The following is a 20,121-nucleotide window of genomic DNA, read 5'->3' as shown; positions in this document are numbered from 1 at the left end:
CATTGGTTCATGTGACAGGAATAGCCCAATCAGAGTAAACCTCAGGAGTCTTTCTTGGAATGGTGAAGCAGAGGCCCTGGCTGAATAGGTACAAGGAAGCACATGGCCTCACATGTTATTGACAGCCACACCAGTGCCACAAGGGCAACCAGCCTGGGAATAGCAGAGTGGAGGGTTAGACAAAAGATTGGTTCTCAGTGATTTGTTGGAACAGTCATTCCTAAAGCACCATGTGACTGCATTTCCAGTGACAAGAGCAGATAAATCTTTTACAATTTAAGACTTCCAATTGAGTTTTCAACAACTTATTCCATTTAAAAAGAAAAAAAAACTAATTATTTAATACATCAAGAAGTTAGAGACATCTTTATTTCTCCATAAGAAAAACTGCAACCCAAAGCTCAAGAGAATTGCAAAATAAAAAACTAACAATTCTTAAAGATATTATCTTTAGACATTTTTATATATTATAGTTAAATGAAGGGTAACAACAACTTATATCTTTCCACATGTTGCTGATTAGGTTTATTAATTGTTTCTGATATATAAAAAAAGTCTCATTTAACTATTCTAAAGTTAGAATAAATTGGCTCTATCAAATAAACCTACAGAGTAGGTTATTTTCCTTATGTATTTCTGTATACATTTTGTAGATCATTCATTCTGGTACATTCACTGGAAAAATCAGGTTATTGAAAATCAGATGTTTGTGGAAGTATCATCATCAATAGTAGTGATGAGTAGTAACTGGTAACACCTACTTTGAAAACTTTCTAGGTCAAAACTATCTTGACCATGTTCTATGATAGAATTTGAGGGGCTTCACTGACTACATATCAATATACTAGCATAGACTGCAGCAGTTGAGTCTCATACAAAGATAAGATAACCTTCCAACCAGGCAAATGTCCTGAAGTAGGCCTTTCCATCTCTACTAGAGGCTGTCATTGTCATCTGCTTCTTTGATTTCTAAAATATAATTACCCTCAATACAGAACACCAGTATGACCAGGGAAAAACATTAATAATGCATGAGATTCCCCAGTCAGCTTCCATTTTCCTCCTCAGGGAACTGCTATTTACCTCCATAGAAACAAAAGGAAGAGAAAAGGAGAGTCCAAAAAGCCTGTACAGGCAAGAAGAAACCATTTAGAATATTTTTTAGAGTATCAAGTAAGTGGAATAAAAAGATTTTAAAAGATGTGCAAGGAGTATATGGAGAAATTTATAAAACTTTACTGAAAGACATTATAGGAGATTGAATAAATGCAGAAATATCAAAGTCCATGGACAGGAAGACTTAGTACCTCTTTTTGTCGTTTTTTGTGACGAGTCTCACTCCATCGCCCAGGTTGGAGATCACAATGGTGCAATCTTGGCTCACTGCGACCTCTGCCTGCCAGGTTCAAGGGATTCTCCTGCCTCAGCCTCCCAAGGATCTGGGATTACAGGCACGTGCCACCATGGCTGGCTAATTTTTGTATTTTTAGTAGAGACGGGGTTTCATGATGTTGCCCAGGCTGGTCTTGAACTCCTGTTCTCAGGTGAGCCACCCACCTCAGCCTCCCAAAATGCAGGGATTACAGGCATGAGCCACCGTGCCCGACCTGACTTAGTACCTTAAAGATGCTGTATTAGTCCATTTTCATGCTGCTGATAAAGACATATCAGAGACTGGGAAGAAAAAGATGTTTAATGGGACTTACAGTTCCACATGGCTGGGGAGGTCTCAGAATCATGGCGGGAGGTGAAAGGCACTTCTTACATGGTGGCAGGAAGAGAAAATGAGGAAGAAGCAAAAGAAGCAAAAGCAGAAACCCCTGATAAACCTACCATATCTCGTGACATTTATTAACTTATTAACTATCACAAGAATAGCACGGGAAAGACCAGCCCCCATTATTCAGTTACCTCCCTCTGGATCCCTCCCACAACACGTGGGAATTCTGGGAGATACAATTCACGTTGAGATTTGGGTGCAGACACAGCCAAACCATATCAGATGCCAATTCTGCTAAATGTGTCCTATTCCAACCAAAATCCTTCCAGCTTTTAAAATAATTTGATAAGCTAATTATAAAAATATATATGAAAGCATAAAGGGCCAAGAAGAGCCAAATGACTCCTGAAAATGGGTAAAGTGGAAGGGAAGGACATGCCTTATCACGGTACCAGCACTCATTATGAAACCTCAGTAATTAAGAAAGGTACTGGCTATGGGAGAAATTGATGTAATATAATATTAGTCCCTATAATGGACACTCCAGAAACAGACACTAGCATTTATAAAACATTGATATTTGACAAAGTAGTCTAGAACATCAGTGGGAAAAGAAGGGACTATTCAATAAATGGACATGGAAAAAGTGGCATTCTATTTCCTATAATATGAAAAATAATGAAACCAATCCCTACCTTACACCACACACACACACACATACACACGTACACACATACACACACAAAGTCAAGGTGAATCAAAAACTTAGGTGACAAGAGCAAAACTTTACAAATTTTAGAAGGACAAAGATTTCTTTTTCAAATTTTAACATTTTCATTTGTGTCAGGGAAATATCCCACATCAGGGTAAGACCCATGTTCAAACTATAAAAGTTCCTTTTTTACAGACTGAGTTCAGTAACATTGCCAAAGGAACCCCCAGGATGCTTAGAGGACCAGTGTCCTACAAGGTAGTAATGATAAAACTTTTAGCTTCACAAACGAAGATATAAGTCAGGTATCTAGGAAAATTGCACAGTCCTGTAATTTCAGTTCACTTAGGTTTGTTTGTTTGTTTAAATTTGTTCATTGCGTTGCTCCAGATAAAATTTAAAGTGATGGGTTTACTTTCATTTTGAGTGTTTTTAAATGAATTCTAATTCATTGCACTATTCACAAATCCTATAGAATTTGACATATGCAATAACAGCATTGTACTCTATACTCATTGTGGATGCCACCTCACTTTTATCAGAATAGAATAACCTCTTTAATTACTACCATTTAGCATTAACCAAACACAGCAAACTGATTACTTGGAATCACCAGGTTTTAGTAGAAAATGGTGGGGCCATATTTAGATTATGTTGAAAGAAAAGGTGCAATTTTGTGAACCGTATTCTACATAATTACCTCTTGGAGCATGTCAGCAGGCAGTGGTAAGTCTAGGTGAGAAGCTGGAAAGACTGGGGGTGGTGATACAAGAATTACAAGGAAATAATGAGGATAGAGTATAAAGCTCTCTCATTGCTTTGGGCAAGTCACTTCACCATTTTTATCTAAATGTAAGATGAACAACTGCTGTCTTGCTAGGATTAAAGAGTACATGTCTGGGGGAGCAAGAAATAATATTAAGAGGATACAGCATCACATAGCTTCCCCTGTGTAGGGAGAGTTGTACAAGGAGTGAGCAGAGTTCCCAGGACAGCCTGTGTCTGTCTGGGAGAAGTCACAGCAAGGTCAGGCTCTCAACTTGCAAGTTCTACAAATGGGAATTTTAGGTTCCAAAGTTTTATTTACTTAGAGATGAGGTGAAAGGTAGAGGCGGAGGGAAAGATCACAGGGGCAATACCACAAAACTAAAATAAGACCAAATAATCTCTCAACCTCCATTTATTTATTCTCTTATCAATCACTATTTTTAGTTGACACATAAAAATTCTACATATTTATGGAGCACAGTGTGATATTTTGCTACCCATATACAATGTGTTATGATCAAATCAGAGTCATTAACATATCCACCACCTCAAACATTTATCATTTCTTTGTGTTAGAAACATTCAAAATACTCTATTCTAGCTATTTGAAAATACAGAATAAACAGTTGTTAACTATAGTCTCCCTGCAAAGCTACTTAAAAGTAATATTGTGTTTATTAACCAAGCTCTCCCTATTCTCCTTTCCCTCCCACTCATCCCAGCCTCTAGTGACCACTATTCTTTTGTCTGCTTCTATGAGATTAACTGATTTAGCTTCCACATATGAGTGGGATAAATATGAGTATTTATCTTTCTACACCTGGCTTATTTCACTTAATATAATGTCCACCAGGCTTATCCATGTGGCCACAAATTACAGTATTTAATTGTTTTTTATGGCTGAATGATATTCCATTGTGTATCTATACTGCATTTCCTTTATCATTTCATCTGTTGACGAACACTTAGGTTGATTCCATATCTTTGCTAGTGTGAATTGTGCTGCAATAAACATGAGAGTGCAGATACCTCTTCAACATATGATTTTCTTTTCTTTGGATGTATAATTAGTAGTGAAACTGATGGATCATATGGCAGTTCTAGTTCTAGTTTTTTGAGAAACCTCCATACTATTCTGCATAATAGCTGTACTAATGTACATTCCTACCAACAGCATATGATTTTCCTTTTCTCCACATTCTTGCCAGCTTTTCTTTTTTTTTTTGTCTTTTTGATGGCAGCCAGTCTAATGGGTGAGATGGTATCTTATGCCTTGTTTTTGTTCTTTTTGCGACAGGGTCTTCCTTGTTGGCCAATTGTATGTCTTCTTTGGAGGAATATTTATTCAGATCATTTGCCCATTTTTTTTTTTTTTTATTATACTTTAAGTTCTAGGGTACATGTGCATGACGTTTATATCATGTATAACTCCCCAATGCAATCCTTCCCTCCTCCCCCCTCCCCATGATAGGCCCCAGTGTGTGATGTTCCCCTTCCCGAGTCCAAGTGATCTCATTGTTCAGTTCCCACCTATGAGTGAGAACATGCGGTGTTTGGTTTCTCTTCTTGTGATAGTTTGCTAAGAATGATGGTTTCCAGCTGCATCCATGTCCCTACAAAGGACGCAAACTCATCCTTTTTATGGCTGCATAGTATTCCATGGTGTATATGTGCCACATTTTCTTAATCCAGTCTGTCACAGATGGACATTTGGGTTGATTCCAAGTCTTTGCTATTGTGAATAGTGCCACAATAAACATACGTGTGCATGTGTCTTTGTAGTAGAGTAATTTATAATCCTTTGGGTAAATACCCAGTAGTGGGATGGCTGGGTCATATGGTACATCTAGTTCTAGATCCTTGAGGAATCGCCATACTGTTTTCCATAATGGTTGAACTAGTTTACAATCCCACCAACAGTGTAAAAGTGTTCCTATTTCTCCACATCCTCTCCAGCACCTGTTGTTTCCTGACTTCTTAATGATTGCCATTCTAACTGGTGTGAGATGGTATCTCATTGTGGTTTTGATTTGCATTTCTCTGATGGCGAGCGATGATGAGCATTTTTTCATGTGTCTGTTGGCTGTATGGATGTCTTCTTTTGAGAAATGTCTGTTCATATCCTTTCCCCACTTTTTGATAGGGTTGTTTGTTTTTTTCTTGTATATTTGTTTGAGTTCTTTGTAGATTCTGGATATTAGCCCTTTGTCAGATGAGTAGGTTGCAAAAATTTTTTCCCATTCTGTAGGTTGCCTGTTCACTCTGATGGTAGTTTCTTTAGCTGTGCAAAAGCTCTTTAGTTTAATTAGATCCCATGTGTCAATTTTTGCTTTTGCTGCCGTTGCTTTTGGTGTTTTAGACATGAAGTCCTTGCCCATGCCTATGTCCTGAATGGTACTACCTAGATTTTCTTCTAGGGTTTTTATGGTATTAGGTCTAACATTTAAGTCTCTAATCCATCTTGAATTAATTTTCCTATAAGGGGTAAGGAAAGGATCCAGTTTCAGCTTTCTACTTATGGCTAGCCAATTTTCCCAGCACCATTTATTAAATAGGGAATCCTTTCCCCATTTCTTGTTTCTCTCAGGTTTGTCAAAGATCAGATGGCTGTAGATGTGTGGTATTATTTCTGAGGACTCTGTTCTGTTCCATTGGTCTATATCTCTGTTGTGGTACCAGTACCATGCTGTTTTGGTTACTGTAGCCTTGTAGTATAGTTTGAAGTCAGGTAGCGTGACGCCTCCAGCTTTGTCCTTTTGACTTAGGATTGTCTTGGCAATGCGGGCTCTTTTTTGGTTCCATATGAACTTTAAAGCCGTTTTTTCCAATTCTGTGAAGAAAGTCATTGGTAGCTTGATGGGGATGGCATTGAATCTATAAATCACCTTGGGCAGTATGGCCATTTTCACGATATTGATTCTTCCTATCCATGAGCATGGTATGTTCTTCCATTTGTTTGTGTCCTCTTTGATTTCACTGAGCAGTGGTTTGTAGTTCTCCTTGAAGAGGTCCTTGACATCCCTTGTAAGCTGGATTCCTAGGTATTTTATTCTCTTTGAAGCAATTGTGAATGGAAGTTCATTCCTGATTTGGCTCTCTGCTTGTCTGTTACTGGTGTATAAGAATGCTTGTGATTTTTGCATATTAATTTTGTATCCTGAGACTTTGCTGAAGTTGCTTATCAGCTTAAGGAGATTTTGGGCTGAGACTATGGGGTTTTCTAAATATACAATCATGTCATCTGCAAACAGGGACAATTTGACTTCTTCTTTTCCTAACTGGATACCCTTGATTTCTTTCTCTTGCCTGATTGCCCTAGCCAGAACTTCCAAGACTATGTTGAATAGGAGTGGTGAGAGAGGGCATCCCTGTCTTGTGCCAGTTTTCAAAGGGAATTTTTCCAGTTTTTGCCCATTCAGTATGATATTGGCTGTGGGTTTGTCATAAATAGCTCTTATTATTTTGAGGTACGTTCCATCAATACCAAATTTATTGAGCGTTTTTAGCATAAAGGGCTGTTGAATTTTGTCAAAAGCCTTTTCTGCATCTCTTGAGATAATTATGTGGTTCTTCTCTTTGGTTCTGTTTATATGCTGGATTACGTTTATTGATTTGCGAATGTTGAACCAGCCTTGCATCCCAGGGATGAAGCCCACTTGATCATGGTGGAAAAGCTTTTTGATGTGCTGCTGAATCCGGTTTGCCAGTATTTTATGGAGGATTTTTGCATCGATGTTCATCAGGGATATTGGTCTAAAATTCTCTTTTTTTGTTGTGTCTCTGCCAGGCTTTGGTATCAGGATGATGTTGGCCTCATAAAAGAGTTAGGGAGGATTCCCTCTTTTTCTATTGATTGAAACAGTTTCAGAAGGAATGGTACCAGCTCCTCCTTGTACCTCTGGTAGAATTCAGCTGTGAATCCATCTGGTCCTGGACTTTTTTTGGTGGGTAGGCTATTAATTGTTGCCTCAATTTCAGAGCCTGCTATTGGTCTATTCAGGGATTCAACTTCTTCCTGGTTTAGTCTTGGGAGAGTGTAAGTGTCCAGGAAATTATCCATTTCTTCTAGATTTTCTAGTTGATTTGCGTAGAGGCATTTATAGTATTCTCTGATGGTTGTTTGTATTTCTGTGGGGTCGGTGGTGATATCCCCTTTATCATTTTTTATTGCATCTATTTGATTCCTCTCTCTTTTCTTCTTTATTAGTCTAGCTAGTGGTCTGTCAATTTTGTTGATCTTTTCAAAAAACCAACTCCTGGATTCATTGATTTTTTGGAGGGTTTTTTGTGTCTCTATCTCCTTCAGTTCTGCTCTGATCTTAGTTATTTCTTGCCTTCTGCTAGCTTTTGAATGTGTTTGCTCTTGCCTCTCTAGTTCTTTTAATTGTGATGTTAGAGTGTCAATTTTAGATCTCTCCTGCTTTCTCTTGTGGGCATTTAGTGCTATAAATTTCCCTCTACACACTGCTTTAAATGTGTCCCAGAGATTCTGGTATGTTGTATCTTTGTTCTCATTGGTTTCAAAGAACATCTTTATTTCTGCTTTCATTTCGTTATGTACCCAGTAGTCATTCAGGAGCAGGTTGTTCAGTTTCCATGTAGTTGAGCGGTTTTGATTGAGTTTCTTAGTCCTGAGTTCTAGTTTGATTGCACTGTGGTCTGAGAGACAGTTTGTTATAATTTCTGTTCTTGTACATTTGCTGAGGAGTGCTTTACTTCCAATTATGTGGTCAATTTTGGAATAAGTGCGATGTGGTGCTGAGAAGAATGTATATTCTGTTGATTGGGGTGGAGAGTTCTATAGATGTCTATTAGGTCCGCTTGGTGCAGAGATGAGTTCAATTCCTGGATATCCTTGTTAACTTTCTGTCTCGTTGATCTGTCTAATGTTGACAGTGGAGTGTTGAAGTCTCCCATTATTATTGTATGGGAGTCTAAGTCTCTTTGTAGGTCTCTAAGGACTTGCTTTATGAGTCTGGGTGCTCCTGTATTGGGTGCATATATATTTAGGAGAGTTAGCTCTTCCTGTTGAATTGATCCCTTTACCATGATGTAATGGCCTTCTTTGTCTCTTTTGATCTTTGATGGTTTAAAGTCTGTTTTATCAGAGACTAGGATTGCAACCCCTGCTTTTTTTTGTTCTCCATTTGCTTGTTAGATCTTCCTCCATCCCTTTATTTTGAGCCTATGTATGTCTCTGCATGTGAGATGGGTCTCCTGAATACAGCAGACTGATGGGTCTTGACTCTTTATCCAGTTTGCTAGTCTGTGTCTTTTAATTGGAGCATGTAGTCCATTTACATTTAAGGTTAATATTGTTATGTGTGAACTTGATCCTGTCATTATGATATTAACTGGTTATTTTGCTCGTTAGTTGATGCAGTTTCTTCCTAGCCTCGATGGTCTTTACATTTTGGCATGTTTTTGCAATGGCTGGTACCGGTTGTTCCTTTCCATGTTTAGGGCTTCCTTCAGGGTCTCTTGTAAGGCAGGCCTGGTGGTGACAAAATCTCTAAGCATTTGCTTATCTGTAAAGGATTTTATTTCTCCTTCACTGATGAAGCTTAGTTTGGCTGGATATGAAATTCTGGGTTGAAAATTCTTTTCTTTAAGAACGTTGAATATTGGCCCCCACTCTCTTCTGGCTTGTAGAGTTTCTGCCGAGAGGTCTGCTGTTATTCTGATGGGCTTCCCTTTGTGGGTAACCCGACCTTTCTCTCTGGCTGCCCTTAAGATTTTTTCCTTCATTTCAACTTTGGTGAATCTGGCAATTATGTGTCTTGGAGTTGCTCTTCTGGAGGAGTATCTTTGTGGCGTTCTCTGTATTTCCTGAATTTGAATGTTGGCCTGCCCTACTAGGTTGAGGAAGTTCTCCTGGATGATATCCTGAAGAGTGTTTTCCAACTTGGTTCCATTTTCCCCTCACTTTCAGGCACCCCAATCAGACGTAGATTTGGTCTTTTTACATAATCCCATACTTCTTGCAGGCTTTGTTCATTTCTTTTTCTTCTTTTTTCTTTTGGTTTCTCTTCTCGCTTCATTTCATTCATTTGATCCTCAATCGCTGATACTCTTTCTTCCAGTTGATCGAGTCAGTTACTGAAGCTTGTGCATTTGTCACGTATTTCTCGTGTCATGGTTTTCATCTCTGTCATTTCGTTTATGATCTTCTCTGCATTAATTAGTCTAGCTGTCAATTCTTCCACTTTTTTTCAAGATTTTTAGTTTCTTTGCGCTGGGTACGTAATTCCTCCTTTAGCTCTGAGAGGTTTGATGGACTGAAGCCTTCTTCTCTCATCTCGTCAAAGTCATTCTCTGACCAGCTTTGATCCGTTGCTGGCGATGGGCTGCGCTCCTTTGCAGGAGGAGATGCGCTCTTATTTTTTGAATTTCCAGCTTTTCTGCCCTGCTTCTTCCCCATCTTTGTGGTTTTATCTGTCTCTGGACTTTGATGATGGTGACGTACGGATGGGGTTTTGGTATAGGTGTCCTTCCTGTTTGATAGTTTTCCGTCTGACAGTCAGAAGGACTGTCTGTTGGTCTGTTGGAGATTGCTTGAGGTCCAGTCCAGACCCTGTTTGCCTGGGTATCAGCAGCAGAGGTTGCTGAAGATAGAATATTGCTGAACAGCGAGTGTACCTGTCTGATTCTTTCTTTGGAAGTTTCCTCTCAGGGGTGACGCCACCCTGTGAGGTGTGGGGTGTCAGACTGCCCCTAGTGGGGGATGTCTCCCAGCTAGGCTACTCAGGGGTCAGGGACCCACCTGAGCAGGCAGTCTGTCCGTTCTCAGATCTCAACCTCCGCGTTAGGAGATCCACGGCTCTCCCCAAAGCTGTCAGACAGAGTCGTTGGCGTCTGCACCGCCCCTGCTCTTTCCCCTAATGGACTGCAGCTGTGCGCTGTCCGCAGCGGTAGAGTCTACAGAGACAGGCAGGCTTCCTTGAGCTGCTGTGAGCTCCACCCAGTTCGAGCTTCCCAGCGGCTTTGTTTACCTACTTAAGCCTCAGCAATGGCGGGCGCCCCTCCCCCAGCCTCGCTGCTGCCTTGCGGATAGATCGCCGCAGATGGCTGTGTTAGCAGTGAGGGAGGCTCCGTGGGCGTGGGACCCTCCCGGCCAGGTGTGGGATATGTTCTCCTGGTGTGCCTGTTTCCTTAAAGTGCAGTATTGGGGTGGGAGTTACCCGATTTTCCAGGTGTTGTGTGTCTCAGTTCCCCTGGCTAGGAAAAGGGATTCCCTTCCCCCTTGGGATTCCCTTCCCCCTTGCGCTTCCAGGTGAGGCGATGCCTCGCCCTGCTTCAGCTCACGCTGTTCAGGCTGCAGCAGCTGACCAGCACCGATTGTCCGGCACTCCCTAAAGAGATGACCCCAGTACCTCAGTTGAAAATGCAGAAATCACCGGTCTTCTGTGTCGCTCGCGCTGGGAGTTGGAGACTGGAGCTGTTCCTATTCGGCCAACTTGCTCCGCCCCCCTCATTTGCCCATTTTTAAATTGGATTATTTGGGTTTGTTTTTTTTTTTTTTTTTTTTTTTTGCTGCTGAGTTGTTTGAGTTCCTTGTATGTTCTGAAAATTAATCCCTTGTTAGATGAATAATTCACAAATATTTTCTCCCATTCTGTAGGTTGTCTCTTTACACTGTTGGTTACTTCCTTTGCTGTGCAGAAGCTTTTTAGTTTAATATAATTCCACTTGTCTATTTTTGTTTTTGTTGCTTGTGTTTTTGAGGTCTTTCCCATAAAATCTTTGTCCAGACCAATTTCCTGAAGCATTTCCCCTGTTTTCTTCTAGTAGTTTCATACCCTCAGGTCAGGTCTTACATTTGGGTCTTTAGTCCATTTTGAGTTGATTTTCATACATGATGGGAAATAGGAATATAGTTTCATTTTTCTGCACATGGATATACAGTTTCCCCAGAACTATTTATTGAAGAGACTTCCCTTTCCCCCAGTGAATGTTCCTGGAACCTTTGTCAAAAATCTGTTGGCTGTAAATATGTGAATTTATTTCTAGTCTATTCCATTGATCTATGTGTCTGTTTTTATGCCAGTATCACACTATTTTAGTTACTATATCTTTGTAGTATATTTTCAGGTCAGGTAGTGTGATATCTCAAGCTTTGTTCTTTTTGCTCAAGATTGCTTTGGCTATTCTGGGTCTTTTGTGGCTCCATATAAATTTTAGGATCGTATTCTCTATTTCTGCAAAGAATGTAATTGGAATTTTGATAGGGATTACACTGAATGTATAGATTGCTTTGGGTAGTAGAGTCATTTTAACAGTATTAACTCTTCCAGTTTGTGAACATGAGATGTCTTCCTATTTTTTCTGTATTCTCTTCCATTTCTTTCATCAGAGTTTCATAATTGTAGAGATTTTTTTACCTTCTTAAATTTATTTATAGGTGTATTATGCCATTTTTGCATTGCTATAAAGAAATACCTGAGGCTAGGTAATTTATAAAGAAAAGAGGTTTAATTGGCTCATGGTGCTGCAGGTTGTACAGAAAGCATGGTGCTGGCATCTGCTTCTGGTGAGGGCCTCAGGGAGCTTACAATCATGGTGGAAGGCTAAGGGGGGAGCGGGGTGTATTACAAGGCTAGAGAGAGCAAGAGAGAGAGAAAAAGGAGATACCAGATTCTTTTAAACAACCACTTCTCATGTGAATTGAGTGAGTGAGAACTCTCTTATCACCAAGGAGATGATGCCAAACCGTTCATGAGGGATCCACTCAATGATCCAGTCACTTCCCACCTGGTTCCACCTCCAACATTGGGAATCACATTTCAACATGAGATTTGGAGAGGACAAACATCCAAACCATACCACTTGGTATTTAATTTTTTGTGGCTATTGTAAATGATTGCTTTCATGATTTCTTTTTCAGCTGGTTTGTTGTTATTATATAGAAATGGTACTGATTCTCATATGTTGATTTTGTGTCCTGCAACCTTATTGAATTTATTGATCAGTTCTAAAAAGGTTTTTTTCAGTCATTTATTTGTTTCAAGGTGAAGACTGGGCTAAAGATGACCATTTTTCACCATGGTCTCCTGCATAGGTGGTCTAGTGCTTCACTTTGGAACTCAGGGGTACTTAAAAACAACAGTTGCTGTTCAGAGCCTTTGGACTTGAGCTAAAAGTGAGACTAAAAGTGTCCCATTTCAATAACCTATTTCACATTTTAGAATAAGGTTCTGAAATCATATTTGGGCAATATCAAAGTCTCACTTCAAACTGTCTAGAGTCAGGGAAAACCAGTGTGTGACAGAGAGGAGAGGTTGAGGACCATGAGCTCTTTAGGGAGGGTTCTCTCAGGGTAGCTACAGGGTGGAGGAAGCTGCATTGCCTTCGGAGACATAAAGCTCCATTCTTGGGCCAGAGTTTTGAAGAAGGTTCAATATTTCCAGATAGAAGAGGTTTTATTGACTTGGCTCAGTGTGTGAATTCCTTTCTAGGCTCTTGAATCTGTTCTGTTCTGATTCAGAATCAGTTTGGCCAGTGCCCTGATCCAGAAAGCATATTCCCTACAAACTGCCCTGTGAAGACTACTCTTTCTTTAAGCTTTGACAGATCAGATGCAGACACCAGCCCTTTTTTGCCTCTCTTTTCAAAGAGTCATCAGATTTTAGTCTTTCTTCAAAAAAAAAAAAAAGAGAGAGAGAGCTCATATTTCCCAAGTCATTTATACTCATCATGAACTATAGCCATCTGTGTATTAAATGCAAAGGGATGGATGGATATAACCACACAAGGCATCACATGTTCACAAACACACAATGAGGTGAATTAAGTAAATTCCCTGTTAGTTTTCTCTCCCAAAACCGTCTTCTCCCTCAATGCACTATGCACAGAGCCTCTCACGATGACCGATCACAGAACTTCAAAGCTAGACAGGGTCTGTAGACTATCTGCTGAGACCCGGCACAAGTGATTTTATCTTTCTGAGTCTCAGGTTCTTCCTCAACAAAATGGGATTCAAATATTTCCACCTAAACAATTATTGTCAAGATTAAGTATATGCTTAATTAAAATCAATCTGCTCATTTGCATTGAAGAAACTGAGATCTCAGCAAGGACAAAGAGATGTCAAAGGTTAGTGACTGTGATGGGGCCAAAAAAACCAATGTCTCCTGCATCCTAGTACATGCTCTGTAAGGCAAATGGAACCAGGTTGTCCTTAGACAGCCAGCAAACCTTTAAGACATGTGACTCATGATCCATACTAAGGATGACATCATTTCATTTATGATTATAAGTTTCCAATCCTCTGAAGAATGGTAGTCCTCTATCTCCAGGCATCAAGCTGAGAGGATTCTCCACAGCTCAGAAGATGAAGGACTGATCAAGATTCAAGAGGATTCCTCTAAGCTTCAAAGAAGCAGAATTATAAACCACCACCACCACAAGCTTCTGAAGTTAAATAAATAAATAAATAAACAACTTAAGGTAGATAAATCACAAAAGCTGACCTGAAGTAAAAATTGTGCCTAGGTCTAGGCCTATTTTTTATTAGTGTTAACAGCAATTCCTCTGATGAAACCAAATTCTTGCATTATACCAGTGTTCTAGCCTCCATCTTGATGCTTGCCTCTTAAAAAAAAAAATCTGATATCATCTGGGTTGAACCATAGGATAGTGCCAATATTAAACTATTATGGGGCTCTAAAAATAGCAATTTCATTTGGTTAAATATATAACATGTTAGTGTTTAAAGTGGTGCCTTTGCTTGTTAGACAATCTTTCTTTTTTACATAAAAGTATAACACATATTTACTGGAAATGTGAAAAATTAAGAACAAAATTACATGTAATTCCACTAAATAATACAATTATTATTTTGCATGTTTTTCTCAGCATTTTGCAAGCATATTTAAAATATTTATAATTGTTAATAATATTCAAGCTTTTAATTATGCCTAAAACCTTCACTCCTAACTTGTTTCCTCATTTAGAATAAGAAGAAACTGCACTGGATTACCTCTAAGGTTTCTTTTGCTTTTGTCTTTTTGTCTCTATGGCCAGATTAATTTGAGTACATTTTATATGATTAAAACACTCATTTCTAATAAAGATATTTTTATCTTTACTCCTATGGCTTATTGTTCATGCAGTACAACTATTTGCTTACAACTTTCAAAGTTCTAGGGAACATTCTGCAGGAAAAAAAGTTTAATGTGAGCTACCACTTGTGGCATCTGATCCAATTTAGAAAATTAAAATATTGATCAACCAAAATTGTTTTCACTCAGAACAAATAGTTGTATTAATTTCTTTGACATAAAATGCATATTTTAAAAAACATGGATGGCCTACATTACTGAAACAACTGTCCCCAAAATGTTAGAATCTGGGCCTACTTGAGAAGAAACCTGGGACATTTTCAGTTTGTGTTACTGTTTCAAATTCACAAATTATTCTACACCCATTATCCCATGTCAAGCTTTGAAAGAATTTCACAACATCCATATCATTTCTCAATTTACAGAAGGAAATTCAGTACTCAGGGAAACAAAATGGACCTGCAGCATTTATAGGGAGCCACTTGTGTGCTAAGCGTACAGGGAGTATGTGCGAGAGCTGCCTGCGGTGGGTGAGCCTGGGGAGGCACCACTAGGTTAAAGAATAATGATTATTTCAACTTGGAAAGGAGTGCAGAGGGAGGACTTCACAAAGTCTTTCAATAGTTTAGTCAGTTTTTCTAAAAGTTTGTGATTGAGAGCTAATGAAAATAATGCAAAGGCCCTGGCTCATTGAAGGAGGCTAGGACCTGGACCTCAGCATTTTTATCAAACTTCCCAGGTGGTTCTGATTCATAGCAGAGAGAGAGAGAGAGAGAGACAGCATAGATATCATACTAGCTCTTTGCTTATGTACTAAGGCAAATAACTAAAGATTATAGCATGAAGCACTTGGATTAGATAAAAAAGCAAAAGCGGAAATGTAGGAAGAGGTTCGTACCCATTGAAATGGCTTGCTTGGGAATAGTATAAAGCAGTGTGTTATCAGCATTACTTGAAAGGCTACTTAAAACACAGATGCAGACTTTGTGATTTACTAGGTCTGGGGTGAGGCCCTGGGATTTGCATTTGTAACAAGTTTCCAGGTGCTGCTGCTGCTGCTGCTAGTCCAGAAGCTACACCCCGAGACCATTGGTGTAGACAAGCGCGTTGGTTCTAAATCCTGGCTGCACACGAAAATCATCATCTGGGATGAGTTTTTAAATTATCACCAATGCTGGGGCCTCACCCACAAGAGATTCTAATATAATAGAATTTCAGTGGAGCCTGGGCATGGGTAGTTGTAAAGCCCCCACTCCAGGTGTTTCTAATATGCAGTCGGAGTTGCGAACCACTGGGGTTAAGGCTTCTAGAAAACTCGGGAAGGAGTCCAGAGCGGGAGAGTCACATTCAGTACTGGGTTGTCAGGTTTAATCACATTTGTCTGAGTCTCCTTTCCCAGAGGCAGCTGACGCGGTGCACTAAACTACCTTTCTAACATCCTTTCCCCACTCAGAATTGTTATTCTGCCTAGGAGGCTTTTAAAATGCATCTCCATGTTAAACACTTAAAACAACAGTATCTAGAAGACAGTTGATTTTTCCTTTCAGCAATGCTGCCCTCTAGTGTTCTTAATTATTCAAATCATGTAAAAACCCACCTCAGCCATCAGTGTGGTTCTTTCCTGTTAGTAAGCTAAACGAATTTTTCTCTGAAATAGAATAGAATTTTAATTCATGGCAACATGAATCTCCAGAACTGCAGCCTCTTGGTTCTCCTGCAATTTCTCCCTGCTTTTGATGTTGCAGCCTCCTTCCAGGACAAGAACTCACACAGTTCTCTTTTCCCAATTCCACCAAGCTTTTCTCTTCAGAGTCAAAAGCTAAACAGTGAGGAAAAAAACTACCAGCAACAAAAAGACCTGGCCATTGGAGTGCCTTGCAGAGGCTCTCCTCACATTTTTCTCATTTCTCCTACATATCTCACGCCTCCTTGTACACTTGGTTCACAGTTTATTGAGACTAGAATTCATCAAACAGGTGCTCCCATGTCTTCCCATGATGAGTTCTACAAACCTCCCTGGGTCCCATCATCTTGACAGAAGTGTCCTTCCCACCTCTGGGGGCTCTGCCCCTCCTCCCTCTCCCTTTATCAAGTCTCCCTCCCTCTTCCTTCCCAGCCCCCAGTCCATTTCATCAATAACTCCCTCTTCCTAGGTCACTCCAAATGGCACACAGGCTTACTCTTAATGTCCTGTGACCCTGAATATCCCTTCAGCTCGTGTCCTATTTCTCTTCCAAACTTATTGAATGCATTGTCTTTAAGGTCTCTCCTTCTTCCACTCATTCTTCCACTGAGTGGCTCCAATGGCTCCAGCCTTGCTTGATCCCATCACATCACTGACACTGAAGCTGCTCTTCTCACGGTCTGCAGTGGTCTCCCTACATGTGGCCAAAACCAGTGGATACTGTTTGGGGCTGTTCTGACCTGAATGTCCGTGGCATTCCACCCTGTGGGCACAGCTCCCTCTTGAAGTGCCCTCTGCTCTTGGTCTGACACATCCCTGTGTGCCAGCTTCCTTCCTACCCCTCTGGCTGGCCCCTCCTACCCAGCATCCTGCATGGGTCCTGTCTCTAACCCCTGGGCTGGCCATCAGAACCTCTTCTCTTTTCTCTCTATAGACTTTCCTTACAAGGCTCATCCATTTTCATAAATTTAAATATAAACAGATTGGTAACTAATAAATGTATATACCACCTCCGGCCCAGATTGTTCAGTGTCTTATTTATCCAACTATTAAATATTCGCTCAACATCTCCCCTTTTGTATCTCACATGCATCTCCATTTTTCGCATGTCCAAAGAAGAACCCTTGATTTTTCTCCCAAACATGTTCCTCCTTGAGTCTCCCTTATCTCTGTAAACAACTAGATATCTGGGAAACAGCTTTAATTCCTCCCTTTCCCTCACCACACCCCGTCCATCTGTAAGTATTGTGGATTCTGCCTTCAACTTATATTTTGAATACATCCACCTCTCTCTATGTTTGCCACCACCACCCTATTACAAATTACCCTCATCTCCTGCCTAGAATACAGTAATACCTTCCTCAAGCTTTTCCTACTTCCTCCAGTCCTCCCTGTTACTAATGATTCTCCACAGCATAGAGACAAGTGTTCTCAAATGCAAACTATATTCTACCATCCCCTTACCTGATAAAATGTTAATGGCTTCATTAAACCTTGAATAACATACAAATGACATGGTTTGCCCTCTGCCAACTTTATCTTGCACCCCTGTCCTCCTTCCCTCCCATTGCTGGGACTCGCTAAGCTCTGTCCTTCCTCAGGGCCTAGGCACGTACTATACCATCTGCCTCGAATGCTCTTCCACTGTTCTTCATGTGGATGGCTCCTTTTTGCTTTTTTATGCCTAAATATGATTGCTCTTTAGTGAGACCTTCCTTACTCCACTAAATACGTTTTCTCTTTCATTTCCTGTCCCAGTCCCCTATGTTATTTTCTTTATAACACTTTACATTTTATAATGACTTACTTATTTACCTCTCCATCTCTCCCACTCAACTTGAAACTCTCTGAGTCCAGGAAGTTTGTGTCTGTTTTACTCACAGATGAACCCAGCAACCAGCACAGTGACTGGCAAATATTAAGCTTGTAATACCTGTGTGTTGTATAACTGAATGAGTACGCAAGAAGAGTCACAACTTCCACTCCATCTTCACTGCTCTTGTCAAGGACTCCCACGTGCCCAAGCCACCTGTTCAGCACTCCGTACCTGTCTTACTTGATGGTGGAGACAGAGTTAAGGGAGAGGCCAGGTCCAGTTTATTCTCTGTTAACTTCTTCTATGTTTACCAGCATGTTTGATTCACCACAGTATCTCCAGCACCCAGGACAGCAGACACCTAATAGATACTGTTGATTGACTGAACTCCCAGCTCTGAATGACACAGGATGTGAAGGGAAAGGGAGCTGGTGCAGTGATGGAGACATCCAAAGAGAAAATTCATCTGGGGCGGAGATTCATATCATTGTTTTCAACTTTTAGAAATGTTTATCATAGGCACGCATCTCCATTTGTACAGTAAAAGAGAAGAAAAGCGGTTCCTTACAGTTTTTCAATCATATGTTTTATAAATGGAGAATGAACTTCATAGTTTTAGTTGCTGGGCAATAATTTGATATTCTAGAGTCTTTCTCCAAGAAAGAAAACATTTGCTTGTAAAGCCAGCTTTTATCTCTGTTGGACACACAATGGTGAATGAAAGCATTCCCATCTTCCAAACAAAGAAATCAAGGGCGATTAAAAATAATTTACACAAGCCAAACAAGCAAAGAAGCTAAGACCCTGACTCTGGCCATTTCATTCAAATCCTGTTCCCTATCAATTTAGACAGTGCCTGCTCATGAGAAATAATAATAATAATAAAGAATACATCTACTGCAACTCTACTTTGAGACAAGGATTTGGTTCTTTTGAAGGGCATTTAACTGACTGGTATTACTGAGAAATAGAAAAGCCCAAGACATGTGACCCTTTGAAAGTGTCGAGTGACCTGGCATCCTGAGTGTTTAACTGACCTGCTTTGAGGAAGAAATCCAACCCTGTCTGTAAATTTTAACTAAATTAATCCTGAGGGTCTCCACGCTCTCTTGTTCTGCAACACATCTGGCTGGTGCCAAGAGGATTTGCTCAGCTCCATCCTCTGGGGAAGGGATTAATTTTCCTGTTTAGGAAATGTGATGTTGAGCTGCATGAGGCTGATGAGCACACCAGGTGGGACCACGAACAGGCCCCAATGAAATCAATTATGTGGGTGTCTTAGGACAAAATTTGGTTCAAAGTGATCAAGGACAGGGTGTGTCACTGCAAGCTGTGAGCCACTGTGGCTTCAGCTGTTTGTTCAGCATTTAATATGTTTATCTTTCTGCTAAACACATTGTTGTTGAGTCACCTCTCTTGGATAGAGAATGGATCTCTATCCATTCTGTGTGCGATCATGCTCTGCAAGTCCAATATACAGAGACAAGCCTTTCACCCTCAATGACCTTACATTCTGCAAAGTCAAAGCAGATGCCTTCTCTTACTTCTCACTTTAGTGAGGAAGGTACCCAGGCTCTTAAAAAGGTGAATCATGTATTCTTTATTAGGCCAGGAATCATCAAGCAATAAAAGTAAAGGAAGAACTTTAAGTGATCATTATATTTTCAATATAATTTAGTGTTGTTGCTGCAAATGGAAAATGGAATGTCAGTTTACCTAAAAGTACCATCAGCCTCCAAACCATCAATATTTCGTGTCAGACAATAATGTTGTCACCAATATTAGACTAATTTTATTAATCAAACAAATAACTGCATTAAGCTTCTAAGCTTTGGCTAGAGGGGTAAAAATCACATAACTTTGAAAAGTAGATGAATTCATGAAATGTTGTCTGTTTGACCTCCCATAGAAATTGTCCGAGCCATGACACATGTGATAAACCAAGGCATGGCGATGTACTGGGGCACCTCGAGGTGGAGTGCTATGGAGATCATGGTAATTTAATTTCTACTTTTAAATGGTTATTGAGTACCTTATTATTGCTTTTCAGATGCCATGCATAAATTGCAAGATCTTTTGCAAACTTTTCTCACAATCACTATGGTACTGGAATTCTAGAATCAATTCCATCATTATAGAGATGGATGTTGGAGCCGGAGCTCATCCATTCAGAATACAACAGAGAATACAGTGTTCTCTGGTGGCAAGAGGGCAAAGTGAATTTCACAGCTATTGAGATATATTAACAGGGTATTCTAGTTTTCTTATAAAAAACTGTATTAACTACACTGTTTATACCAAGCTAGTTACATATACTTTTATATGTTAATCTAAGTCTTATTTCTTTAGGAACTTAAAAAT

At 39.9% G+C, this 20,121-nt stretch overlaps 1 protein-coding gene across 3 annotated transcripts in view; it reads left to right on the top strand.

Moving 5' to 3' along the window:
* KCNAB1 (potassium voltage-gated channel subfamily A member regulatory beta subunit 1) overlaps positions 1 to 20,121 on the top strand; it is a 448,855-nt gene that overhangs the window by 404,262 nt on the left and 24,472 nt on the right. For all 3 annotated transcript variants that reach the window (XM_033203410.1, XM_033203391.1, XM_033203400.1), the window contains exon 9: positions 19,670 to 19,755. In XM_033203410.1, coding sequence (XP_033059301.1) covers positions 19,670 to 19,755 — 86 coding nt within the window. The remainder of the gene's footprint in view (positions 1 to 19,669; positions 19,756 to 20,121) is intronic.

Source organism: Trachypithecus francoisi, unplaced genomic scaffold, assembly GCF_009764315.1.
Source record: "Trachypithecus francoisi isolate TF-2019V2 unplaced genomic scaffold, Tfra_2.0 Lachesis_group0, whole genome shotgun sequence".
Taxonomy (NCBI): Eukaryota; Metazoa; Chordata; class Mammalia; order Primates; family Cercopithecidae; genus Trachypithecus; species Trachypithecus francoisi.
The sequence above is the reverse complement of the archived record's forward strand: the minus strand, read 5'-3'. Positions and strand labels throughout refer to the sequence as shown.